The sequence below is a fragment of the Amborella trichopoda genome, chromosome 2, assembly GCF_054954075.1.
Source record: "Amborella trichopoda isolate Santa Cruz 75 chromosome 2, AtrichopodaSantaCruz75HAP2 v2.0, whole genome shotgun sequence".
Classification (NCBI taxonomy): domain Eukaryota; kingdom Viridiplantae; phylum Streptophyta; class Magnoliopsida; order Amborellales; family Amborellaceae; genus Amborella; species Amborella trichopoda.
The window spans coordinates 49,535,113-49,563,080 of record NC_142337.1 but is presented as its reverse complement, the minus strand read 5'-3'; the positions used below and the strand labels follow the sequence as shown (position 1 = coordinate 49,563,080).

Genomic DNA, 27,968 nt, shown 5'->3' with positions numbered 1-27,968 from the left:
TCTGTTTCTTCACCTCTCTAACTACCAAAAATGTCAATCTCTTGCTCCCTCGCTGCTCACCCAAACCCTAAGCATGGCTCCCCTTGCACTCGCCATTCTACGGTTCAACTCCGTGCAAATCGTTTTCTCAACTTCGATAGCAGGGATTGTTCTCTGAGACTTCAAATGGGTCATCAGTTATGCAAGTCCCTTGGGTTTTATGCAAATTCAGGGCTTTTCAAGGGCTTTTCGGTGCCTGGAAAGGTTGCTTTTGAGGTGCGTTCTGAGAATGGAGAAGACGACCAAAAGACGGTTATTGACGAAGCTGAAGAAGCTCGGGGTAAGAGCACGCTGCCTTCAAGGTTTAGATACTTGACTAAGGAAGCTCCAGATCTTCCAGTAAGGTGGTCATGGCTGCTAGGTATGTTACTCTCTCTTTCTATCCATCTCTCTCCGTATCTATCACTTTGTGTATGAGGTTTTATCTACTGAATCTGCTGCATTATGCTTGGCTTCCATTTTCTTATTTGCAAATGAGGATTAATTGTTAGCATGGGTTTATTTGTAACATTTTATTTTTTAGATTATTTTAATATTCCTTCATCTGGGTTATTCTGAATGGATGTTATATTGAGTTTGGTGTTATATCTGTATTTGTTTTTTATTATTTGGTTGAATTATTAGCCTGAGTTGTGTTGCTTGTATATTATTTACATTGTGCTGTAAGATTTTCTGTAGCTTATATTTTACAAGTAAGGGAACTTAAAAAAAAATAAAATCCTGGAGTTCTACTTTGCCAAAATTTTGAAATGTGCGTTCTTTATTTTGATACTCATTCTTGCATTCATTACGTTGTGTGTGTGTGTGTGTGATCCACTTAGATTTAAAAACTAGATATTTCTTTGTATTGTAATGTTAAAACATTGAGGGCATCACAGTTTCTTTTATTTTTCAATTTTACTATTGCCAATTTCATTCCCTTCATATTTTTGTGCTGCTGGGACCTTCCATCAAATAACCCACTGCTCGAATGCAACATGTGCTATGAGCAGTGTTTGCAAAACTGCTCGAATGCAACATGTGCTATGAGCAGTGTCTGCAAAACTGCTCGAATGCAACATGTGCTATGAGCAATGTTTGCAAAACCGGGTGATCTAACCGCTAACCGCCCTGTTAGATTGGAACCGCCCACTAACTGCTAATTGCCCGGTTTCAGTTTTTGGCAGTTTTGGTGATCAACCGGTATTTTAAAAAAAAAAAATCAAACAAATGTATATAAATTCCCAAAAATAAGGAATTTGATTTGTAATGCATTTTTTAATATTATTTTCATTATGGTAAAGATTAAAAATTTGTTTGATGATTAATACTCACTTTTATATTTTCCCATCTTTTTTAGAAAATTTTAAAAATATCCCTAGGCAAATCGATTTGTTAAAATCCATTTTTTTTATTAATTTTCAACTACATTTGAATGTGTTTTGTTTTAATCATTCTATATATGCTTTTCATATTTTAGCAGAATTTTTTTTTTTTTTTGTACCTTTTTTTTTCAACACTTTTTTGACCGCTTGGGACTTTCCCGGTTAGAGCGGTTGAATCAGCCGGTTTACCGGTTCGGCCGGTTAAACTGCTTCCTGGCCCACGTCCAGTTAACTGTTCCGTTTCGATTTTGCGAACATTGGCTGTGAGTGCACACTAAATAGACCCACAATCCAATCCTTATATGTTTAGCAGTTTTGAGTACCCACAAGCCCTTGTAACTTTATAGATCTTTGTTTTTTGTGATCTATGAAAGTACTACTGTAGAAGCGTGCCGCTGTAGTTTGTCCATTTTCAAACTTGAATTTGGACTTCTATTCTCATGTAGTTGCTCTTCATGCTATGTGTTGTTAATGAAAGTTGTTTCAAAATTTATTCTTCAACGTTGCTCATCATGAGCAATACATCAGATAAGTATGAAGAGTGAATGATGAAATTATATATATTTTTTGAACCTGTTAACTTTGTATTAGGTAAGACAAAAAGTGCAAGCCAAAAAATGGGCTTCCCACTAGCTAGGAATTCTATACAAAATGGGTACCCCTAAACTTGGGGGCTCTATACAAAAAATAAGCATCCCCAGGACCGCAACAAAGATGGACAGTGCCCGCATGGATCAAGAGAGATCGATGTTGTGGTGCTAACTCCCAAGATGTGCCTAGGCCATGCTATTGGCTACTTCTTCTTTAGCTATCGTGTCGGCCTCGGCGTTGCTCTTCAATTATGCTTCCATGAGATGACCATATACCTGCAAATGTGATGTATTTCATCAAAGATATATGTGAGAATCCAAGACCATGGTATAGAACTGGGGCTCAAGCAATAACATTCTTAGAGTCTCCTTCTACTAAGAGAGTTGGGCTTCAAGAGGGATTGAAGCGTTTGAGCCCTTTGAGGAGTGCTAGGGCCTCAGCAGATTGGGAGTCAACATGTCCGATGTGTATGGAGTAAGACTTCACAATCTGGCCTTTGTGATTCCTGAAGAGACCCCCTATACCTGAGGGGCCAGGGTTGCCGAGAGAGCAACCATAAAGGTCAATTTGGATTGTCCTTGTTCAAGTGGCCTCCAACATGTGGCTCGAGAAATGCAGGGCTTCCGTGAAGTCAGCAGGGCCGGCCAATTGAGGAGGACAGCAGAGTATGGGACTCCTTTGAGGTACTTTTGATTGTGATTGGTAGCCCAAAAGGTAACTTGGGTTTGGATCTTTTCAAGCATTTTCTCCAAGTAGGTACTCTGGCCATGGAAAATTTGACTGTTCCTCTTGGTCTAGATGACCCATATGGTGGCTGCTACAGAGGCCTTCCAGAAAATGATATCGAGTTTGGGCCAAGGGAATGGGTGGAGGGAGCTGAAATAGAGAGGGATCCATTTGGGGGTGATCCATTGGCAATTGAAAGGGAGCCTCAAAGTTTCCAGGCCATAGGGCAATGAATGAAGAGGTGAGTGTTGCTCTCCTTGTTGTTACAGCACAGATTGCATCTACTGGGGATGGACAGTCCTCTTCTTTGCGGTGGTTAAGCGTGAGAGCTCTTTCTGAGAGAGCAGTCCAATTGAAAATTTGGATATTGGGAGGTGCTATGGAGGACCACGCTTGGGCAATGATGGAATTTGGAGAGTGAGGGAAGGTGGGGGGTTAAGTGAGCTTAAGGTAAAATAAGGAAACCGAGAAGATCCCTAAAGGGGAGGGACACCATATGATCTGGTCAATCCCAGAAGGTGGAATAAAAGTGGAGTGAAGGAGGGAAGAGAGATCAATGAAGTCAACAAATTCCAGATCTGAGGCAGGTCTCCTAAAGGTGGATTCCATTCTCTGAAGGGACTTGAGATGGTGAAGTAGTCTGCCACATTTGCTAGGCAATCGAGGGCAAGGAAGAAAAGAGGTGGGAAAAGGTCTTGGAGAGGAGTGTGACCAATCCAACGGTCCGACCAGAAGCAAACCTTTCGACCCTCTTGAGGGCGCAAGCAAATATTGACTTTGAACAGGGTAAGGGAGGTCTGGAAGGACCTCCAAGTACTTGAAGGATTGCTGTATTCTTGGACCTTGATGTGGGTGATAGTGTTGTCGCGTCTTCTACAGTTAGCGATCCTATGGAGGAACACCGTATTAATGTCCCTAGATTTGAGTCAGATCATTCTAGACATTTGGTGCCACAACATTTCTTCTTTTTTGCGGATAAAATGGTAGTCGAGCTTGAGTTGAGCCCTTTGATGGCTTTCGATGGTGTATAGGGCCCCCTATGTTCTTCCAAATTATCTTAGGCCTGAATGGACTGAAGAATGTGAGTTTTTTGGAATTGGAAGTTTACAGGAAGTTGAGGGCTCCAGTTTCTCAAAGATTCTTTCAGCAAGCGTAGTTTGCATTGGAGCTTGAATCCTACCCATTTGGAGGTCGAGGTTGAGGTAGAGAAAGACTCCCACCTGGGAGGGATAAGAATTGAGCTTCCATAATCCAGGACATCTCGAATCTAAAGGGTTTAATATCCTTGGTTGTTGTGAGAGTGTTGAGCATGATGGGGCAGTGGTCAGAGGCTGGCTCGGGGAGAGCTGAGTCGTGAGATCCAGGGAAAACACTATGCCACTGAGGGTTAAAGAGAAATCGATCCAATTTGGAGAGGGATGGAGAAGTGGAATGATTAGACCATGTGAAGAGGGCGCCGTGGAGTGGAACATCTTATCTTGTTCCTGGAGATAAAACCAGAGAATTTGAGCATCCTGGAGTTGGAGTTACATTCAAAAGACCAGCGTGTTATGTTAAAGTCACCTAGACACCAAGAGGGGTGAGGAAGTGAGGCCACAGCGTCAACTTCAGCCCATAGGAGGTCCCTAGAACTCTCCAAACAGCTGAAAATATCCAAGGTAAGCCATCAAAAATTCTAGACAAGACCACAATGACTGAGAAAGAGCAATGTGGGCCGAAACTAAGGCGCAGAGGGTAGGGTCCCAGATGGCTTAAATGCCTCATGAGGCCCTAGAGGTTGGCAGAGCTTCCCATAGGCACGGTCTCCGACCTCAGACCTGTCGAACGAGCAAAAGAGAGGGGGAAAGTAACTTAGTTTCAGTGAGGGCAAGGAGAGGGAGAATGCTCGCGCACTGCCTTGCACTTATCAGGATGTCCCAAACCCCTGATGTTACAAGATAGGATGATCATTAGGAAAGCTTTAGGGAGGAGACATGTCTAGGAGAGCATTTGAGAGACAGGCCGTCTGATTGGGCATAGCTTTTCTTAAAAAATGTGCTTTCATTTATTCCCTCAGTATGGGCTCCCTTTTTCTGTTTTCCTTAAAACTCATTTTTGAAAATTTTGAGCTATTTTTAATGAGTTTTTCATTTTAAAATTTATACGATATGAAAAGTCTTATTTATTTGGTAAGCATGTCATAGCATTCATGTAGGATATCCGCTCGTGAGCACTCCATTAGGTGTCAGATTGAATTTGTGTCGCAGCTAAGACACCCTTTCACTATATTTGAAACCATAAAGCATTTGCAAATCCTCTTAGATATTGCATGCCCCCTTCTGTTTGACAAAATATCTCAAGAAGTACTGTCCTCAAACACACCATGATATGCAACTTTTAAACGTGGATATGCTTCCAAAGCTTTTCGATTTCTTCACTTTAATAATAATGACCTTAGATTTATTGGTTAAGTTTTGTATAGAAGGAATAAAAAAAGTCTAACCATGAAATCTCCAATATTAAAATATCTAGAATACTTTTCTAAAATGGACAAAGGATATGGACCCATATTCATCTTTTTGATTCATAAAATGCGGATAATTCTCTCTGTCCTGGGTCAACTTGGATGCTCCTCTTAAATGAACTTTGGGAGACTGTATGGTACTTGGGAGGTTTGTTGTGAGATTCCTTGGTGCCTTTTGGGTCATTTACTTCTCGTGTAATGCAGTAAAGCTTGTTTACACACACACACACACACACACACACACACACACATATGTATATATATATATATATATATATATATATATATATATATATATATATATATATATATATATATCTTCATTGATAAGATTGGGTGAAGTACCAAGTGTTTTATGCCATTTATCAATGAGTTGGAATGCCATGTGGCTAGTTATCGAGCCTTTCTTTTTTAGCATGTGTAACTTGTTAACTACTGCTTTTGGGCTTTCATGCAAATCCTTAGCTACACCTTCCCTTAGATGGTTACATGGTCGACCGTAATTTATACCTAGAAGTTCTTGAACTGTGAAACAATCCTAATTCCTTGCTTTTAACTTTCCCCTGAATTGACTCAGGATGTGAGGTCTTTCTTATGTCTTCATCTTCACGGGAGCTCATAAGCTTGACTAATCCTGCAATATGAAGAGAGATGAAAAATGCAATATATCTAATTTCTAGGTGACTACTTTCTTGAGGAATCAATTCTAAAACTTCCTTTGTTGGTTAACACACCATTTGACATTCTTGGGGTTCCTATTATTTTGAAGATCCTTTCTCATAATGCCAGATCAAAGTCGGAGAAGCAAATTCCCAAGCACTATCCGACCGTCATTTGTATTTCCACTACCACCCAAAGACAAAATTGCTTTGATGCTGTCCAAAGGTCAGGCCCCTCACAAGATCCGACATCTCAAGGCACTGCTGACCTTTCATAAACATAAACGGTTACAAAGTGTTTGGGTGGTTACCTCCTTGGGTTTCCCTCAAAATATGAGATGTTTGGAACCGGAAGTTCTATTTTGCAATTCGTTAAAATTAGGATTTTTTTCTTTTCTTTTGAATTTTAATCGTTCTTCATTCATTAGAAAATGTGCATGTGCCTGCATGCATGCTTTACAAAATGCAGCCTGTACACACAAGTGACAACCAAAAAATGGAGTCTATATAAACAAAAAGAAAAGAAACAAAACTCATCTCCATATTCTACGAGTGTGTCACTGTACTTCCAATGTGACTTGTTCGTGCCACAAAGACTAGTTACTGAAATAGAACAATTCTGATTGCCTTCTTTGGCTAATGAGTCTGCCAAATTTGTTCAATTCACTGCATATGTTTTGAAATTCTATGTTTCTCCAGTGTGATAAAAACCCTCATAGAATAAGCTGCATAAATATGAAGAACATTTCTTGTTTTTGTGAGACAGTTATGATGGCCGAGTCTCCTTCAACAATGACCGTGCTCCAGCATGGGTCTAGGTTCACAGACGAATGGTATGGGCCCTGATCTCCACTCAATGGAATTACATTGACGCAAAGGCCCTTAGTGAGAAGGACGTTTCCTTGATCGTTTCTAACTACTCCAAGGCGTGCATTCAGAGTCCTTTTACAACAGGCCATTTTTGAGTACAATCATGCTTCTTTTGATGAGATGATCCACCATTAACACCTTGTTGGTCGTTGCTAGCCATGTGAAAACCTGGGTCATTGGGCTGGGACCAGTGAAATCGTGTGGGAACTATGTTCTGGTCAGGGCATCAAGTGACTACTTATACATTGACTGCACGTGGAAGTCTCCTTTGCTACCAAGCACCCAAATCATGATTTATTCCTTCTCAATCATATAGAAGAATTATTGCGCTTTTGCATGTATGGATACTTTAATTCTCGTCTACAGTTGGTGCCCTCCCTAGGATCGGCATCCATGTTTTTGATATCTAGCCCAGTCGACTACTTCATATGTTGTGGGTTGGCAAATGTCAAGGTTTTGGCTCTAGAGAAATCTACTCGCACTGGCTAACAAATGTACCGAAGTACCACAAACACAATGCTGAAGTACCAATAACACATGCCCTAGCTACACACATCCACTAAGCCATCGCTGACCTCGACCGAGGGATAATCCTTAACCCTCACGGCAACCACTAGGCTAGATGCCCCATGCTGTGGTGGACTGGGGCTTTTGTGACTCTATTAGACACCATTCCCGAGCTCAAGACTGTCAAAGCCGGGCGAGTCACTAGAGTCCTTTAGGGGTGCCTCTCTCCCACTTGAGCCAAAAACCACCATAATGAGTATGAGTATATGGTGTCACAAAATCCTTGACAGGCCATATACATCAAATATACTTGCTCATGCATTGGATTCTGAGAAGATAGTCTCCCACCTATGAGAATCTAAGAATTCATCGAACTTGCTAACAAAGTGATTGTCCTTGCTATCGTTGGACCGAGTTCAATTTTCGCCAAACTGTAGTTACTCCATCATCATCATCGTTGGAGCCTTTTCCCTTTTCCCAACTAATAGGTCCGCCAATCTGCTCTATTAAGGCTATACCCTCAGTGAGGCCATAAGTTCCCATATCTTTTCTCACTACTTCCAACCATATCCTTTTGGGCCCACCCCTTACTCGTTTTTAGGCTTTCCACTTGAACTAACTTGCACCTCCTAACAGGTGTTGTACTGGGTATGCGCAGCACATTGCGGCCCGCCTAAGTCTACTTTCTCTCATCTTATCGCCTATTGGTGCCACACTTATATATATATAGTTTTCTCAGACAGCTCCATGCAAGTCATCCTCCTACCTATTCTATTTTTTTCTCCCGTGTCCATCTTGATACATTAAAGTCGCCACCTACACCCTTGAGCCATTATATTAGAGATCACCTTGTCTAGTTCTATCCAATGTGTTAAGGGATCCCATGTGACCTAGTTTCCTTGTCTAGAGATCACCTTGTTGTAGTGTTAAGGGATCCCATGTGACCCAGATTCCTTTGGATGCACCACAAGTGGGTAGAGCAAACCATTATATTGGGCCACAGCCCCAAACTGATCGAACCATCGTTAGATCTATTTCACACAATTTAGCTTCCTGTGAAATAAGTGCCTCCAGCACACACTTCTTTATAAAACACGACGCGATCCATTTCTTCATTGGATTTCCCATCCCCATATGTTCCATGAAAGATCGTCATTGGTCGGGATGGGATTTGAAGTCTTGGCATGTGAGTAGACCCCTTCCTTCAGGCTGTTGCTCTGAAGTGGTTTTGCTTCTAGTATTCTTGATATTTAAATTCAAATTCTTCAACTCTTAATTGTTCCTGTCCTTTTCTTCGCTGGCCTTGTTGTTCCTGCCCCTGCTTCATGTTGTCTCCTTTTTCTCCTTTGCTGTGCTAATAGGTAGCGTCCTGTCAATCAGGCTTGGCTTTGGTAATTTATTTTTCTTCTCTGAAGTCAACCTAAAGTCTGCCGCCTTGCTTTATATCGACTTGTTGTTTACTTCTCTATGATCTCCTGCTTTAGAGTCATCAGAGAGTAATTCAGCTTCATCAACCATGGAATGGATCTCATGGGCCTGACATTTGGATGTCCAACTGCACATGATGAGGCACTCCCTTCTGCTTCTCTAAATGGTAGCCATGTTGCATCCTTCTGTGTGAGGCAAGGAGAGGCATGGTTGCTGCTGTCCAGGAAAGTGCCCTTCATGAAATGTGCTTCCTTTTTGCCATGGTGATTCATGTTGATGATCAGGACGCAATAAAACATTTCCAAGGCAGTACTTGCAGTCATCTGGGGACGCATCCATAGGATCTAGGGAGAGAGGTCCTTGAACAGTGAGCTGTAGAGAAAGGAGTCCTTTTGGGCTTACCAACTCTGCAGCTCTCCTCCTATCATCAAGCACTGAGCTTTTAAAGCATCGATCCCTGTCTTTCTCTCGTAAGTTGATTCCATTTAGTGCACGCCCCGCCGTTACTCCTTAGAAGCAGAACGGGCCGTCTGATACATCCAGTACATCCGCAGATTTAAGTACCACATCAGGTCGATGCAAATCTCTGTTGATTGTGCCCTACAAGAGCTTCTCTCCCATTGCTGATGCCGCTACCAACCTGAGCATGCGCCCTTGCTTCGAAATTGATCTTCCTGCCATGGTTAAAAGTTAGCACTTCGCACCGCAATTTTCATCTTGGAGAAGAAAGGTCTACTATCATTGTCTATCTGTCACTCTAAGTTTCTACTCTTTCCATGAGCTCAAGGTTTCTAAGATTGTCCTATGACCAGGCCCTCCTACTACTGCAATCTACCCTTGAAGATTCTCAAGGATTTATGGGAAATCTGTAGGTTATTGATGGTTCAGTTTGTCATTCCTTTTGCCATTTCAAACAAGATTCATTCATAAACTGAGAACCTCTAGTGGTTTAAAGCTATGGCGGATATTATATGTTGGAGAAACATGACCATATGGCTAGGGGACCATTTGGCTAGGACCATCTCCCTCGAAACCTTCTTGATTGGAAAAGGGGGTCCTTGGTGCCCATGAAAGCATGATATATTACATAACAGAACATCTCTTTTTGCAGTCAAACTTCTGCACTTTTTGTTGTCCTTTGAATATCAATCCCCATTAACGGCATTATTTTCCCTACTAATCTATATTCATATTTATATCTTATTGGTTCTCTTTGATCTAAACTCACCTTTCACTTCATTGGTTGTCTGAGCAATCCAAATTTAATTGGTTGTAGGAAGACTAACCAAACCAGAAACATCTTTGATTTCGAGTTCCCTTCCCACTCAAAGAACCTTATTTTTTCAAATTAAAAAACTACCGGATTTGCCTCAAGGGCATGAAATGTTTCACAGGTAGAGTCCCCCATCCAATCGCTTCACCCTGTATGTCTCATTTTGAAGGCCTTGCAAGTGGTGCTTGCAATATTTCACTCTGATCGCAGCAGTCTCAGCGGTTAGGTTATCACGGCTTCAAATGGGTCTCAAGATATTTGTTCCTTCTTTATGAGAACTTGAGATTGCTGCAGCTGATATGTTCTCCCGTCTGCCATATTTGTTGAGGCCCTGTTGTGATTAAGTTGAATATGTGACATTATTAGGTCTTTGCACCCACCCATGCCAGTTGGCCTTGTTCCTTGCACTTGGGACTTGGTAGCACACCCTCCCACACCTCTCTTTTGAATCCCCAGAAGGGGATGTGCACTCGAGTAACTAAATCTTGACACCCTAATTTCATGAGACTTATCAGACCGATCTCCACCCCCAATATTGTTAGGTTTATGTTTGAAGTGTCATTTTCGTGGCTTTTTGGTTATATCCAATGTTCTGGAACTTGGTTTCGGTTAAGGACTCTGCACTTGTCCTTGCCGAGTTCCTCAGGCGAGGTTGACTCTCCCAAGTCTTGCCCAAACTCAAAAAGAACCTTAAAAAAAAGCAAAAGAATTGATGAAAATCAGAGAAGATAGAAAAAAGGGAAATAGCATTTGGGAATGGGGAGAGAGAGAGAGAGAGAGAGAGAGAGAGAGAGAGAGAGAGAGCTGCCCCTGGGGTAATGCTAAGAGAGAGAGAGAGAGAGCTGCCCCTGGGGTAATGCTAAGAGAGAGAGAGAGAGAGAGAGAGAGAGAGAGAGAGCTGCCCCTGGGGTAATTCTAAGAGAGAGAGAGAGAGAGAGAGAGAGAGAGCTGCCCCTGGGGTAATGCTAACTAGGCCTGTGATCATCTACCGAACAGCTCCAATCACCAAGTGCTTGCCGAAGAAGGTGACAACCAAAGACATCCACGCCAAAAAGACTGGTGGCTGCACAAATGTTGGTGTCGTGAACAGCCATGGATGAGTCAATTTAGCAGCATAAGTAGTGCCTTCATTGAAGGCTGATTGACGCATTCACAGTATCCCTGCTCCCTCCAGCATCAAAAGCACATTGTTTGGAGGTAAGCTTTTGCTGTTGGCTTTCAGCCTTGGCTCAACCTGTCCAAGTGCCCCTTGACAATGAAAGATGGAACGAGGAGGTGGATTCCTGGCCCCCCCATTTTTTTTTTTTCATCTGTGCTAGGGCAAGTATTATACGGGTTCTCCTTAGTACTACGGTACATGCTCTCCTTAGTACTGTACAGGCATTTACATATCTGCTGACAATAAGAGTTTACAAGCAATAACCATGTGTTAAATTAGGGGAACTGGTAGATCCTCCAATATATGTGATCATTAGAAGTGGCGAAGTTCTCATTTGTGGAGTGAAGGACTAGAAAACCCACGTCCTTATCTTTGTGAAATCATTGTCACACTTCTGATCGGTAAATTATGGCTTCAGTCTCAAGATTTAGGTTCACGAGAGACATACACTTTGAAGACATTGAAGGAGTTGGTGGTGGCAGTAATTTGTTACAGGCTGATTTGGAACATAGTTACCAAGACCGCCTAAGAAGGTGGTTGCTCCAGCCCCAGAAGCTTGATCTTGTGCTCCGGGACATGGGATCTCGAATCCAGATGTTTTCTAAATTTAGGGATCCTTATCTGCAAAATTGGCGATCTAGATCCCTGGTTAATGGGAACCAGATCGCTCTGACTCGAATCATGGAGCCATGAGTAAGTGGAATCGAGCCTCCACCAACGTGAAATCTAGTTTCTTTTATATTTGTACTGAAGATCAGCAACGCATTTTGAGATTCATTTATAATGGAGGTGTCGATCACTACCATATCTTAGTTGTTGTTTCTGGATCATGAGCATTTTCATCAAAACACTAACTTCTATCATGCCTGAGGATTGAAACTTGAATCCTCATTTGGGGTTTTCAGTTTGCTTCTCACTTATGAAACATACTCTATTGGATAACAAAAAATTAAAATTATTTTAAAAACAGGATTCTTTGTATTTAATGATACTTTGTTTTTTGAATTCAGAAAAAAAACATTAATCGTATCGTTCAATGCCCGAGCTAGAGTTGGGGAGCCTCAATTCTAAGCTGGAGAGACCTCAATCCCATATATTTTATCATTTGATTCTGGACAAAATTTGGATCCTGCGCCCTTCATAGTGGGGTCACGATCCCTTTCTCCCGATGTACGGATCTCGATCCCTATCCCATTGATGTTCTTGCATCTCTCGATCCTGTTGTCCCGATCCTGGTCTTGATCCTGATCTTGGATCTGATCTCGCTTTTGTTCCCCATAATTGTGATCTGGAAGTGACTACCATAAGTGGAAAGGCATTCACAATTATATTTTGTTATTTATTTGTTTATTTAATTTTAAAGTGATTCCATCTGAAAGTGCGATACAGTATACAAGGTGCAATGGGACATGGGAGGTGCCACAAAATTTATTATTCTTTATCTATGACCTTATGTAAATATTTTACATGGTTTGCATTTGTTTGTCGCAACTCAGGTTGTTGTTTGCCTGTGATAAAGTATTGTATCTCTTATTAATTTCTTTCTCATACTAAGAACAAATTTACCTTGACTGCCTTCCCTATAAACGTCTTGCAGTTTCTTTCAGTTATATTTGGTGCACTGGGCTCTAGTCAAGCGCTTTGATAGTTGATACTTGGGACTCATCGCATGTACATTTCAGTAAAGGGATTCAGATTTGATGCTCAATTTCTCGCCTGCACCTACTTGAGATCTGCTGAATATTTGCTCTAATGTGGAACCATATTCTTCCAATGGGGAAGAAACGAATCCTAAAGTCTCATATTGGGTGCTTTGCACTATTTGTTTCTTTTATGCTTTTGAGTTGTGTAATTGCCTGTCAGGGTAATGACATATTTCCAGTATTTTACAACATCTCTTTTATTGTGATTTGAATAGGATATATGTATGCTTAAATGTGAGTGGTGTGCTTTGGGGATAATACTTGTGTTCTTTACTTTTCTATTTACATTAATAGTCTCCTGAGTAATGCTACATGTTTTGGCACTGCGAAGCTTAATGAACTTCATTTGTGAATTTCTCTGCTAGCACGCAAGTTCTACACAAGTTCCTCTTGAAGCATAATCATTTTTCTCTTGATATTGTAATTTAGTTTTTTTTTTTTTTTCCTTCAGAAGTTGTAGACCTTTGATAGTGTAATTTAGTTTGAAATAATAACATGGCTTAAATATCGAAGGACAAAAATGCCAATATGATAAGAATAGCATATCATAAGCCAAAGATGTTTCTTTTTTTAAAACAAGCCAAAATCAAATGTTTAATTGAGATTAATTTGGAAGGGTATAATTTCTATGGATGCAAAGGTATAACAAATTAGACCAAATTATTCATCAAGTGAGGTAAATCCAAGTAATTTGACGTATCTTCAATTTCCTGGTACTTGAGGTAATTTTGGAGTAATATCATGTGATTCATTCCAATTGGAATAACCATTGATATTATGGTAGTTACTATATGGTGTTCAATTTATTTGAAAGTAACTATGGGTATTCTAAAGTATGTTGAAATGTGTGGGGAAAAAATACCTGAGAAATGAACACTAGGAAAAGAAGTTATGAGAAAAGCATGACGTAGACAAGCTTGGACGGACAGGTAATACTATCCACGTATAGAGAAGTTTGGCCTGATCTGGTTTCTTATCCATCTGTAATTGTTTTGATGTAGTTAGAACATGATTCATTTTCTCTTTAAAGGCTCTCGCTTTACAAGGTCCAATGTGTAAAATAAAACAAGAGCTATCTAGGACTCAAAAAGATGCTCGAATGTCTCCTCTGTGTTCTGCTACGAGGCGCCTTCCTTAACGAGGGTGTCTGCCGCGGCACAAGTCTCCCTCCTGGCATTTTTTTTTTTTTTTTTGAAATTGTGGGCCATATCACGTATGTGACGCGATAGACTCCCTCCTGGTATTGCTTCCAAACCACTTGCATAGCCGTGCAAAGATGGAAAATCTCATCAAAGATGCGCTCCAATCTCTAAGGGCAGGGGGAGATCTCAATGCCCAAGCTATGACATTCTTGGAATCCCCTTGGACTACCAGTGTTGCACCCCATGCGAGGTTGAAAGAACAAAGTCCAAGGCTTCGACCACCATGGAGTCAATGGGGATGACAAAACGGGTGAAGGAAAGAAGCATGGTGCCCTCAGAATCTCTGAAGATGCCCCCAATACCAGTGGGGCCTGGGTTGCCAAGAGAGCAACCATCAAAGTTAAATTTGACCTGGCCCTATACTGGGGGTCTCCAAAGAGAGGATCGAGAGACAAACAATTCTGAGGGAGAGTAAGTTCCTCCAATTAACTTGGAAGTCTGAGAGTGAGCTGTGCTTGAAAAGCCTGTGGTTCTTGGCCCAAAAGATGACTAGAGATTTGGTTTTATCAAATACGGCCATTAAGTGAGTCTTTTCTCCTCGAAATGTACGATTGTTACGCGCCAACCCAATAACCCACAGGATGGCAGCAGCAGCTACGCGCCATAGGAAACTCCCCAGTCTAGGCCAAGGAGGGGGAGAAGAAAGCCTCGATGAGTTGACGAATGGAGGATGGAGTCACCTGTTCCCAACTAAAGAGCTTGATTTGGTATTGTTGGAAATATGGCCTATCAAGGCCTAAATTCCAGTCGTCTCTCATTCAATGGGAGCGATTGAGAGATGAAAATCTTGGAGCCTTGCGAAATGGAGCCCAGATTCTTTTACCCTGAGTAGGCATGAGGCATCGAGAGTTCACGTATTGAGAAAAAAATTTCTCAAGGAGGTGTGAGGGTCACCTCTTAGTCAGGATTTTATAGGTTAGCCTCATGTTTAGCTGCGATAGGCCGAGGCTTGGAGAATCCAAACGAGAAAAATAGAACTCGAGTATTTATTGAGTATTCGTTTTGTATGGAATGGTCAAGACTTATGGGACATAAGTCTGTATCCTGACATGAGACCATTACATGACATGTGTATTTTCATTTCATATGGGAAGCCACTTTTTCAAATGCATTATCCGAGTTTTGAAGTGCCAGTGCACATGTGCTTTGAGAGGACCCCTGTAATTGGGTTAGATCATGTCCCACGGGTACAATTGTAATCCATTAAGCACTTGATGATCGGAAGTTCTGGCTCAGCGGCTTTGATAGTGTTAATTATGTGTCACTGCTTTAGACTGTGGAACATAGGTCTATTGGGTCGATCAGAGACTCGGCAGAACATCATTCGGGACTAGCCCAATGAAGTACTATAATACCTACAGTTATTAGCCTGAGATCTCACTATACCTTTTGTCTGGTTTTATAATGATGAAAAAAACCCAATTATTGCTCAAAAACACTTTAAATATTTATTGTGAATTTTAGAGAATTTTTCGGAATTTTTATTTGCTAAAAATGAAAATGAGGTTTTTCGAATTGTTTGATTCAAATTCTACTTTAGTCCATGGTAGTGCCATGTGGCGTCTAATGGCCATAGGGCTGCCCTGTGGCACCCCACGCCTCACTTAGGATCACCGTCCAGTTGGGCGTTGATCCTTAGGTTGGGGGGGGATCAGATTGGCATTTGGTTGCTTGTTTTCTAAGGGGTTGTGTTATGGCGTCTTGTTATATATTGTTATATAGTGTTATAACTTAAGACTCCCTTTTTTATCACGTCTTAATTAACTCACACATGGGCCATGCATGACATGTGTGAAGTTTAATTAATTTATTTATTTGATATTAAAGAGAAAATGGATATTCAAATTTGAGTTGAAAAATATCTTCACACACATGTGTGAAGGGGACATTATCTTTAAATTGATTGGTTTGAAATTTTAGATCTACAAAGTGATTGGCTTTGATAAAGTAGAATATCTTTACATGTGTGAGCTTTGCCAATTACTTCTTTGCCCTTTACACTTGGTGGTTATCTATTCTAGTACATTATAAAAAACTAAGGGTGTTTTTGTAAGTGCATATTGGATACAATTGGAATAAAAACATGGGTCAAGGACAAAATGGTAAAGTGGCATAATTTGGGGTGAGGGTGAGTGATAATGATATGAAATCCCATCCCTTCATCCTAGTGGTTGGATGGGGATGGGTGGCTAGGTGCATTTTGATAGTGGATACCAAGATTAGAGCAAATTTTCAAGTCGAAAAACAATGCAAAATGGATACCTTCAACAAGCCACTTACTTAAAACCAAGCTAAGTGAATAAGTTACAATTCTTTAAATAACAATTACAACCGTTTCTAGCCTTGTAAAACCACTGTAAATAAACTCAAATACCATGAGGCAATTACAAATAAAACATGACTAGCTTATGAATTGTACTTTCATAACACAAATTACATAAACTATGTCCCAAAGCTTAAATACAACATACAACTGATCTAAACAAAATTCTAAGGAATAAAATAAACTAAACAGGGAATTAGAATGCCAAATTAAAATCGGGAGGCCATGTTTCGAACCCTTGTGTTGGGGCCACGCAATCGGGCCTTATAAGGACTTAATTTTGTCCCTTCATATTATATAAAAATGGTTTAATCTCACAAGAGTGTTTGATCCAAATGGGAAGCAATTACACACCATAAAATCACTTCTTAAAATTTCAACACACTGGCATTATCATCCAAAATATAATGCAAAATGTTTGAATCGAATCGGATAAAGAACAAGAGAGTTATGGCCAAACTACACATGGTGGTCCCTCGGACCACCAAAACATTCTTGTGTGAAAAGATTATGAACCCCATAGGTAAAAACGTGATGAAAAACTTTTGAAAATTCAGTGACACACTGAGACTAAAGTATTTGATTGATTTGCAGCAAAGTAATCAATGGATACTATGCATGATCATGGATTCTCATGCATATAGGCTATGACTCGTGCAGGACCACACTATGAATAAACATGATGAAAAAGATGATCAAATGGGGATTTCAAGTTCAATGAAACTTTTGTAAATTCAAAACTTTAGCAACTATGGATGTCGAGAATATTAACTTATGAGAAAAAAAAATTCAATGTAGTTTACCTTGATATATGCACACTATGGACTTAAGCATAAGAAAGAAGGACCATCATCAAGATCACCATCAATGGAACTCTAAAAGCCTTTTGTGAAAAAAAAATGTGGGGTCTTTCTCTCTTCAATTTTCTCTCACAAAGCTCTAAATACGGGGGGGGGGGGGGGCACAAATTTTTCAAAATGGGTCAAGAGTTGAGATAGTTAGGGTTTGAGATCTCATGATGTGCTTTTATAACATGTGTGTAACCTTAGACTCAATCAACACCCTTGATGCATTCATCCAAAGGCACATGAGAGGCTAATGTACGTAGCCACCCATCCCCATCCAACTACTAGGATGAAGGGATGAGATTTCATACCATTATCATTCACCTTCACCTTAAGTTATGCCACTTTACCATTTTGTCCTTGACCCATGTTTTTTTCCAATTGTATCCAATATGCCCTTACAAAAACACCCTTAGTTTTCTAATAATGTATTAGAATATATAACCACCAAGGGTAAAGGGCAAAGAAGTAATTGGCAAAGCTCACACATGTGAAGATATTCTATTTTATCAAAGCCAATCACTTTGTAGAGCTAAATTTTCAAACCAATCAATTTAAAGATAATGTCCTCTTCACACGTGTGTGAAGATATTTTTCAACTCAAATTTGAAAATCCATTTTCTCTTTAATATCAAATAAATAAATTAATTAAACTTCACACATGCCATGCATGGCCCATGTGTGAGTTAATTAAGACATGTGATAAAAAGGGGGTCTTAAGTTATAACACTATATAACAAGACACCATAACACAATCCCTTATAAAACAAGCAACCAAATGCCAATTTGGGCTCCCCTCCCTAGGGATCAGTGCCCAACTGGGTGGTGATCTTAGAGTGGGGTGCCATGTGGCAGCCCTATGGCCACTCAGACGCCGCATGGCCCTACCATTTCAGGACTAAAGTGGAATTTGAATCAAACAATTCGAAAAACCTCATTTTCGTTTTTAGCAAATAAAAATTCTGAAAAATTCTCTAAAATTCATAATAAATATTTAAAGTATTTTTGAGCAATTATGAGGTTTTTCTCATCATTATAAAACCGGACAAAAGGTATAGTGAGCTCTTAGGCTAATAACTGTAGGTATTGTAGTACTTCATTGGGCTAGTCCCAAATGATGTTCCGTCGAGTCTCTGATCGATCCAATAGACCTATGTTCCACAGTCTAGAGCAATGACACATAATTGGCAATATCAAAGCCGTTGAGCCAGAACTTCCGATCATCCGGCTCTTAATAGATTACAGGTGTACCCCTGTGGGACATGATCTAACTCAATTATAAGGGGTTCTCTCAAAGCATATGTGCACTGGCTCTTCAAAACTCAGATAATACATTTGGAAGTGTGGCCTGTATGAAATGAAAATGCACATGCCATGTAATGGTCGCGTGTTAGGATACGGACTTCTGTCCCATAAGTCTTGACCATTCCATATAAGGCGAATACTCAATAATTACTTGGGTTATATTTTTCTCGTTTGGATTCTTCAAGCCTTGGCCGTTCGCAGTTAAACATGAGGCTAACCTATAAAATCCTGACTAGGAGGTGACCCTCACACCTCCTTAAGAAATTTTTTTCTCAACACGTGAACTCTTGATGCCTCATGTGTACTCGAGGTAAAAGAATCTGGGCTCCATTTCGCAAGGCGCCAAGATTTTAATCTCTCAATCGCTTCTATTGAATGAGAGACTACTGAAATTTAATCTGTGATAGGCCATATTTCCAACATTCTCCCACTTGGCCTTTTTAGGTCTGAATTCGTATCTCTCTCATTATCGTTCACAATAAATCAAAGCATTCATACTCATCCATGGATTTATCATTCACAAGCAATAGACAAAGTAATAACAACTATGTCCACCTGCTTGAACCCATCCCATGCACATGCCTCACAAAATCACTTGCCCCCAAGCCTTTGGTTAATGGATCAGCATGCATCGCCTCAGATGGAATGTAACCAATTTCTACTTCACCATCTGCTATCTCTTCTCTTACTCTATGATATTGAGCTTTAATGTGCCTTAACTTGCTATTGAACCTTGGTTCAACTGCCACTGCTATTGCAGCTTGATTGTCACACATGATTCTAATAGTTCCATGTTTTAGAGGGTTGAAGTTAAGATGATTCAAGAACTTCTTAATCCAAGTGCCTTCTAAAGATGCGAAACTTAAAGCCATATACTCGGCTTCCATGGTAGATAGGGCTGCAGTATCTTGCTTCTTAGTGCGCCAAGATATGGTACTACCCCCATAAAGAAATAGATAATCCGAAGTGGATCTCTAGTCATCCGGGTCTCCTTGATAGTCGGAGTCTGTGTATCCCAAAACTTTAAGCTCACTCACATTGCCATAAGTTAATCCATAATCAAATGTTCTTTTCAAATACCTCATGATTCTTTTCACGGCTTTCCAATGTTCTAATCCGTTGAAATCGACCAATCAAGCTTTGAGCAAAAGCTAGATCGGGTCTAGTTCTCACTGTTAAATACATTAGTGATCCTACGGCACTCCGATATGGGAACCTTTCCATCTCATTTCTCTCAAGATCATTGTTTGGTTTCATATGAACATTTAATTTTCCTCTCCTTTCCACAGGTGCATCTTTAGGCTTGGATTCACTCATATCAAATCTCTCAAGAACTTTCTTGCAATATGTAAATTGAGATAATTGAATAGTGCGGGCTGCTTTATCTCTTATAATATGAATCCCTAACACATACGAAGCCTTTCCCATATCCTTCATATCAAAGTTACTTGATGGCATTGCCTTTGTGTCTCTTATATGGTCTAGGGTGCTACTAGCTATTAAATGTAATTCACATATAAAGTCATGAAAGTAATGCCAGTCCTACTGGTCTTATGGTATACAAAATGGTCATCCTCATTTGGTTTGAATCCATATCTAATCAGGGTTTGGTGGAATTTGAGGAACCATCTTCTTGATGCTTGTTTGAGACCATAAAGTGATTTGTTAAGTTTGTACGCGAGCTTTTCCTTTCCTTTCACAACAAAACCCTCGGGTTGATTCATGTATATAACTCTTCTAGGTCACCATTTATGAAGGTGGTTTTCACATCCATTTGATGCAATTCTAGGTCAAGGTAGGCTGTTATGGATATGATCATCCTAATTGAAGGCATTTTGGCAACAGGTGAATAGGTGTCAAAATAATCTACACATTCATTTTGAGTAAACCCTTTTGCTACAAGTCTTGCCTTGTATTTTTCAATACGCCATTCAGAGTTAAGTTTCTTTTTGAATATCGACTTACATCTAATGGATCTAAGGTTAGGTGGTAAGCGGACTAACTCCCATACATGGTTCTTTATGGTTGAATTTATCTCATCTTGTATGGCTTCGTTTTATAACTTATCATCCGGACAAGACATAGCATGTAGGTAAGAATAAGGTTCATCATCGGGTTCCTTACTAATCCTCTCATAGTCCTCCCCAAGGTAAGTGACAAAGGTAGGTGGTCTCCTTATTCTCTCACTTCGCCTAAGTGGGATGGTTTCAATTTTTTTGTTAGGCTGAAGCTCATGGAAGTCTACTCTCTTTTGCGTTGATTCTCTCTCAAGGAATTTATCTTCAAGGAAATGGGCATCAAGGCTTTCAATCACATTATGATTCAAGAGGTTATAAAAGCTAAATCCCTTCCCATGACTTGGGTATCTTATGAAAACACATTTTATGGTTTTGGATCAAGTTTGGACCTATTTTAGGACGGTATAAGAACATGGGCTGAACATCCCCAAACCTTGAGGTGCTTTATTGAGGGAGGTCGGCCCATGAAGAGTTGGTAAGGAGTTGATTGAATTGCTTTGGTGGGAGTCCGATTAAGGACATATGTGGCGATTAGAATCGTCTCCCCCCAAAACTCTAATCCAAGATTAGCGGTACTCATCATACTTCGCCCCATCTCAACTAGGGTCCTATTCCTTCTCTCGGCAACCCCATTTTGTTTGGGTGAGTAAGGCATGGTGGTTTGGTGGACAATCCCATATTGGACACAAAGATCTTGAAAGGCTTGGGAGGTGTATTTCCCACCTCTATCCGATCTAAGGTTTTTGATGGTTCGATCTAGTTGGTTTTCAACTTCTGCCTTATATTGTTGGAATTTGGTTATGGCCTCACTTTTGTTTTTATGAGATAGGTGTGACCAAAACGGGAGTGGTCATCAATGAATGTTATGAAGTACCTCATGTGCCCCATGGTAGGCACACTCATAGGTCCACACACATCCGAGTGGATTAGTTCTAAAAGACTAGAGACCCTTTCGACCTTTTGGTGGGACTTCTTTACCATCTTTCCTTTAAGGCAAACTTCACATCTATTATGAAAATCGATATTCATTTTGTCAAGCAATCCTTCTTTAATCATAATATGCATTCTAAATAGTTTAATGTGACCTAACCTTAAATGCCATAAAGTAAAATTTTGTAAATCATCACCCAAGTAAGCAAACTACTTTTTAATTTTAATTTCATAAAGCCCTTGAACCAAGTGGGCTACAAAAACAAGGTCTCCATTAATAGAGCCATTATGCACATAGACTTTATTCTCTTTGAACAAGAGCACAAACCCGGCTTTACTCATCTTGGAAACCGAGATGAGATTCTTCCTCATCCCGGGTGCATGGAGAGTGCCCTTAAGCATGAGAGTCTCACTATTAGTGAGCTCCAACACATAGTCCCTTTTTCCTAAGACCCTTTCCATTTGATTTCTACTCGTATGAAGATTATGGGTGCCAGGTTTGACATCACAAAACCTTCTAAAGCCCTTCATAGAATTTGCCACATGGATAGTAGCCCCCGAGTCAAGAACCCACACATCCACCTCCTTATTGGCAATCAAAGTCTCATGGACCACACAAACTCTCTTTCCTTGGTCCTCCGCCGGTATTAGCTTGAGGTTTACCGGTATTGGGCTTAGGAGTAAAATGAGGGTTTTGTGGAGGAGGAGGATACTTACAAAACTCTTGGGTATGCCCGTATTTCTTGCATCTATAGCATTGCACCTTCGAATAGTCTTGGCTTGAGGGCCAACTGACCTCCCACCTACTATCATGGGTGTGGGTGGTGGTGTAGGCATAAAAGGCATGGGGCCAACATGGTTTGGTGGGTAGGCATGGGTTTTAGGACGTTAAGGGCTAAATGGATAAGGGGAGTAGGATTTTCCCTTTTGCTTCCCCTTCCCTTTCCATTTGCCATTTCCCTTTCTTTTCTTGTTCTTGGCATTATCACTCCCACTCACTCCCGCATTACGTGTATTCACCATAGAAGAGTTAGGAAGAGAACAAGTGATAGGAGTAATGAGTAAGGGAGTAGAAAAAGAAGAGGGTTGGTGAGATTTTATCATATGGACCATGGAAGATGGTCCATTCATTGCCATCCTTCTTTGCTCTCCCCCTTCCATGAAAAATGCAATCTCCTCCACTGTTGTAGGTGTGTTTTTGGCCATCAAATTGGCCACAAAGGTCTCCCATGAGGGTGAGACCGAAAGCACAAACATCGTCTTTTGTGTCACCTCATCATATGAGTGACTGGCTCTCTCACTCTCTCTTAGACAACTCTCCACGTTGGTGTGATCATCCATTTTGCAACGCATGAGATTCCTCATTCTAATGTTCCTTTGAGCTTCATTCTGTGTGTCGTATTTCTTTTTCATACTCTCCATAATATCTTTGACATACGAAATTCTCATACTCCTTAACAAAGGAATCACTCATGGTTGCAAAAATAATGTCTCATATGCATCCTTAACAACTTGAGGAGCATTGATTACAGGTGGATTAGGTGTTCTAGAAGTCAATAATGGCTGCCATTGGTTCCTATTTGGCACTCTATAATCCCTCGAAAGACCCTAAAAGATGCTGAAAATGCGCCTAGCTCTGATACCAATTGATAGTGGATACAAAGACTAGAGCAAATTTCCAAGCCGAAAAACAAGGCAAAATAGACACCTTCAACAAGCCACTTGCTTAAAACCAAGCGAAGTGAATAAGTTACAATCCTTTAAATAACAATTACAACCGTTTCTAGCCTTGTAAAACCACTGTAAATAAACTCAAATACCAACCCCTTATGGGGCAATTACATATAAAGCAAGATTAGCTTATGAATTACACTTTCATAGCACAAATTACATAAACTATGTCCCAAAGCTTAAATACAATATATAACTGATCTAAACAAAATTCTAATGAATAAAATCAACTAAACAGGGAATTAGAATGCCAAATTAAAATCGGGAAGCCATGGTTCGTACCCCTTGTGCCGGGGCCATGCCATTGGGTCCTATAAGGACTTAATTTGTCTCTTCGGATTTTATGAAAGTGATTCAATCTCACAAGAGTGTCTAATCCAAATGGGAAGCAATTACACACCGTAAAATCACTTCTTAAGATCTCAACACACTAGCTTTATCATCCAAAACAGAATGCAAAAGGTTTGAATCGAATTGGATAAAGAACAAGAGTGGATGATAATGCCAGTGTGTTGAGATCTTAAGAAGTGATTTTAAGGTGTGTAATTGCTTTCCATTTGGATCAGACACTCTTGTGAGATTGAACCACTTTTATACAATCTGAAGGGACAAAATTAAGTCACACAAGGGGTTCGAACCATGGCTTTTCGATTTTAATTTGGCATTCTAATTCTCTGTTTAGTTGATTTTATTCTTTAGAATTTTGTTTAGATCAGTTGTATGTTGTATTTAAGCTTTAGGACATAGTTTATGTAATTTGTGCTATGAAAGTGTAATTCTTAAGCTAATCTTGCTTTATATGTAATTGTCCCATAAGGGGTTGGTATTTGAGTTTATTTACAGTTGTTTTACAAGGCTAGAAACGGTTGTAATTGTTATTTAAAGGATTGTGACTTATTCACTTTGCTTGTTTTTAAGCAAGTGGCTTGTTGAAGGTATCCATTTTGCCTTGTTTTTCGGCTTGAAAATTTGCTCTAGTCTTTGTATCCACTATCAGGTATTCCTGCAGGGAACTAGCAATAGGGCATTGTATGAATAAGTGGGGTTTAGTCTCCTCTTCCTCTAAGCTGAAGCTGATCACTGTCAAAGCTCTTTCGGAGAAGGTGATCCAATTGAACAGTTGGATCTTAGGTGGAACAAGGGAACACCAAACTTTAGGCACAAAGGGACGTATGGGGTGGGTGGGTGGGGTGGGGTTGTGATGGGATGTATGGTAAGAGGATGCAAAAACGATGCCAGAGGTGGCAGGAACCCAAATCAACTTGGTTCCCCTCGAGAGGTCAGAAATTGGAGGGGCTTCTGAACCTCAGGTGCCACACTCGGCTTTGGCCCATCAACTGGAAGCTATCAGTTGGCTAGTGGGTTTCTTTTAATGAGGAAAAGGAGGAATCTTTCTTTGAGAGGAGTTTGGCCATGCCACACGTGAGACCAAAATAGGACACGATGGCCAGCATGAGGGCAGAAACGGAAGTGAGAGGTGAGGGGGATAGACAGGGAATGAGGGACCTCCATATTCCCGAGTAGTTGGGGCCAATGCTATCATGCGTCTTTTTCCCAGTGATATTTGATTCACACTACCTCCACCAGAGATGGTTCTCCTGCATGGCGAAGTGCCACCACTATTTGCCGAGCAGGGCTAAGTTGTCTTTGAGATTTCAAATACCCAAGCCCCCTTGAGGATTCAGAGCAAACTCTGGCCCTAGAGATCAAGTGGTATTCCCACCCCCCCTCTCCTGCCTAGAGAAAATTCCTCATAATTTCTTCATGACCGGTCGGCTACTGATGCAGGCATGAGAAACAGAGACATCTAAAAGACGGGGATGTTGGAGAGGGTAGCCTTGATGAGGGTGAGGCGACCCGCCGAAGAGAGGTATCTTCCCTTTCATCCCACAAGTCTACGCTCAACTCTATCTAAAATGTGGCTCCATTGGTAGGTTTTGGGTTTTCCAATACACAGAGGATGGCCTAAATAGGTGTCCCAATCTACCAGCAAGGGAGGAGACTGATTTGGGCGACCAGTCAACACCCATCATCTTAGTTTTGCCATATTACCCATACGCATCTCGAACTTTTTGAGGAAAACCCTCAACTAATCAAATTTGGGTAGTGTTGGCATCACAAAAAATGAATTTATCATCGGCATGTTGGAGATGGGAAATTTCCGGTCCAGTTCTGCCAACCTAAATTTTGTGAGGCCACTACCGTACATCCCTGAGATCGACTTGCGAAAAACTTCTGTGACAATGGTGAAGAGGAAGTGGCACAATGGGGTCTCCTTGCTTGAGCCCCCTAGAGGAATGGAAGAAGCCCTTCAGTGATCCATTGAGTAACACCGAAAAGGAAGGATTGGAGATGCGAGCTCTGATCCAAGATTGCCAGCGAAGACTGAACCCCATTTTAGAAAGTGTAGTGTCTAGGATGTCCTTGTCGACATGGTTGTATGCATTCTATAGTGCAGTTTGATGATCACCCTTGGGGTTACAGCCAGATGACGGGAGTGAATGCACTCATGCATCTCTAGGGCGCCGTTAAGGATCTGACAATCTTTTACATAAGGCTTCTTGTGTAGAGCAGATGACCCACCCCATCTTAGTCTGGTGGTCAGGACCTTGGACAGGATCTTATGGGCCTGAAATCTTTGAGTTCCTCAAACCCTTCTTCCTTAGGGGATGAGGGCGATGAATGTGGCATTCATGGCTTTGTTAATGATCCTTCTCTCATGGAATTCATTAAACATGGCCACAATATCAGGGCACATGATCTCCCAAAATTGGTTGAAAATTGTTATTGGGTACCCATCCGCCCCTGGGGCGTGGTCCTGGCCAAGGTCTTTGATAGCGGAGAGGATCTCCTCTTCAGAAAAGGCTCTTTCAAGCCAAGAGGCTTGGTTGGGGGGGAATGTGATTGAAGGATAGGCTGACCATGTAAGTTGTAGGGCCCTAAGCGGGCTAGAAGAGAGTCTTGAAGTAATTGCTAATTGCCTCCTTGACCTGTGAAGGTTGGTCGAATAACTAATCTCCAACCTTAATTTGGGAGATGAAGTTGTCCCTCCTATGACTATTGGCGATCTTGTGAAAGAGAGCCGTGTTAGAATCCCCAAACTTGAGCAATTTGACTCTAGAGTGCTGGTACCAAAAAATCTCTTCCTTGCAAAGAGTAGTCTGGTAGTCGAGCTTGGCTTGTTCTCTGAGAGAGGTTTCACTAGGTTAAGGGGACGAGATTCTTTCAAAGAATACTAGGAGCGGATAGACTCAAGAAGGGCTTCTGTCTGCTCCTTGTAGTTCCCTAGATGGTGGCGAGCCCAGTCTTTGAGGAGGGGCTTAAGTAGTAGAAGTTTTTTCTTGATGCAGAAGCCTGCCCATCCATGAAAAGCCTCGAGTGGAAAAGAGATTTGAAAGAGGGTTCCTCAAACCAGGAAATTTCGAATCTAAAAGGTCTGGGGCCCCCAAGCGGGGGGGTGGGGTGTTTGTTGGTATCTAGGAAGGGAAGAGTCCCATTCGGGTGATAGCCAGTATCTGTCGAGTTTGGAGAGAGTTCACATTGTTATTAATGTTTGTGAAGTTTATTGTTGTATGACTTTATTTATTTTTGGTATGTGACTTGTTCTCATTATTTTAAGACTCAGCATTTGAATCTAGTTGCTGCGGGAATTTCAGCAATGTAACTACATTAGAAATATACATTGACTTTCTTTATTCATATTTTTCTATTGCATTATGAAACATCTGGCTTCTCTCTCCTGATGCATCTGTTGCTCGTGTATCTTGCAGTCTCCATTTTCCTGATTTATTGCTGGCAAACAGTTCTATGGGAACTTTCTAATTGGAAGAAAGCGGTGCTTGCCATTGCCCAATTCTTTATGTACCTCTCGAAATTTATTTTGGCCTTCATATACCATTTTGCTGGGGATTTCATCACTGGTTTAATTAGGAATGTTGAGACCGTCCTCTATATCTCAAGATCGATCTATTCAAGCATAGTTGCATCAGCTCCTGTTGGAGAACTGCTTGTGATCATCATGTTAACTTCAGCAGTCTTTGCGATTGCAGAATCAGTGGAACCTGGCTCTGTGAAAAACCAGCCTTTTATTCTCACACTTTCTGGTTTTATTGGGTTTTTGGCTGTTACGGATTTATTACTTGAGCCATTTTTCTGGTTGCTAGCGTTGGGCATCTTTTGCTTTTCACGTTTTGTGAAGAAGAGAGATGGGGTCTCAGCTGTTTTGCCTGTTGCCTCAGTGTTGGTCGGGGTTGGGGAGCCTTGGGTTCGGGTGCTTGCCATTACTTCCTATTTGGCTCTTGCCATGATTCAATATTCAAAGATGCCTGAAGAAAAGAGAGGGGGCGAGATTAGATCGAGTTTTGGCTGGAAACCACCATTCGTTCTTTGGGTTTTGTCACTGGTGATTGGAATTAATGTTGGGGCAAAGTGGATACGATACCGGCACTTGACATGGATGATTGCCTGAATGAGATGCTTTCTCCATGAGGATCAAGGATTAAAATGATCATGTATGATTCTTTTCTTCTTCTTTTTTTTGCCTTTTTTTTTTTTCTCTTTAGTTTAAGGTGTTATATACATGATGTCTGAGGTTTTGAGTGGGAAAATTTTGATCCTCTAGTAGGTTTAAACCTAGGTGTAGCTGTATGGTTTTTGGAATCTAGTGGAGGGTCATGTTTATCAGTTTGATTTTGGTGGTGACCATGCTGTAGTATCTGTTGGAAAAGAAATGCTGAAACACTTAAAATGGCCATTGGAATAATATAGAGGGAATATTTAAAGGCACGATAAA

At 40.8% G+C, this 27,968-nt stretch overlaps 1 protein-coding gene across 1 annotated transcript; it reads left to right on the top strand.

Annotated features, from left to right (window-relative positions):
- Positions 1 to 3: 3 nt before the first annotated feature.
- Positions 4 to 27,968, top strand: EMB1923 (embryo defective 1923). Its single transcript, XM_011624042.3, has 2 exons — positions 4 to 400; positions 26,947 to 27,968. The coding sequence occupies exons 1-2, from the start codon at positions 31 to 33 to the stop codon at positions 27,642 to 27,644; spliced, it is 1,068 nt and encodes a 355-aa protein (XP_011622344.1). The 5' UTR covers positions 4 to 30; the 3' UTR covers positions 27,645 to 27,968.

What these genes read in the sequence shown, in the direction of transcription:
- EMB1923 (XM_011624042.3), top strand. Translation starts at nt 31, where the DNA reads ATGTCAATCTCTTGCTCCCTCGCTGCTCACCCAAACCCTAAGCATGGC. An exon ending in AAGGTGGTCATGGCTGCTAG is followed by an intron (nt 401 to 26,946) that starts GTATGTTACTCT and finishes TGTATCTTGCAG; the next exon opens with TCTCCATTTTCCTGATTTAT.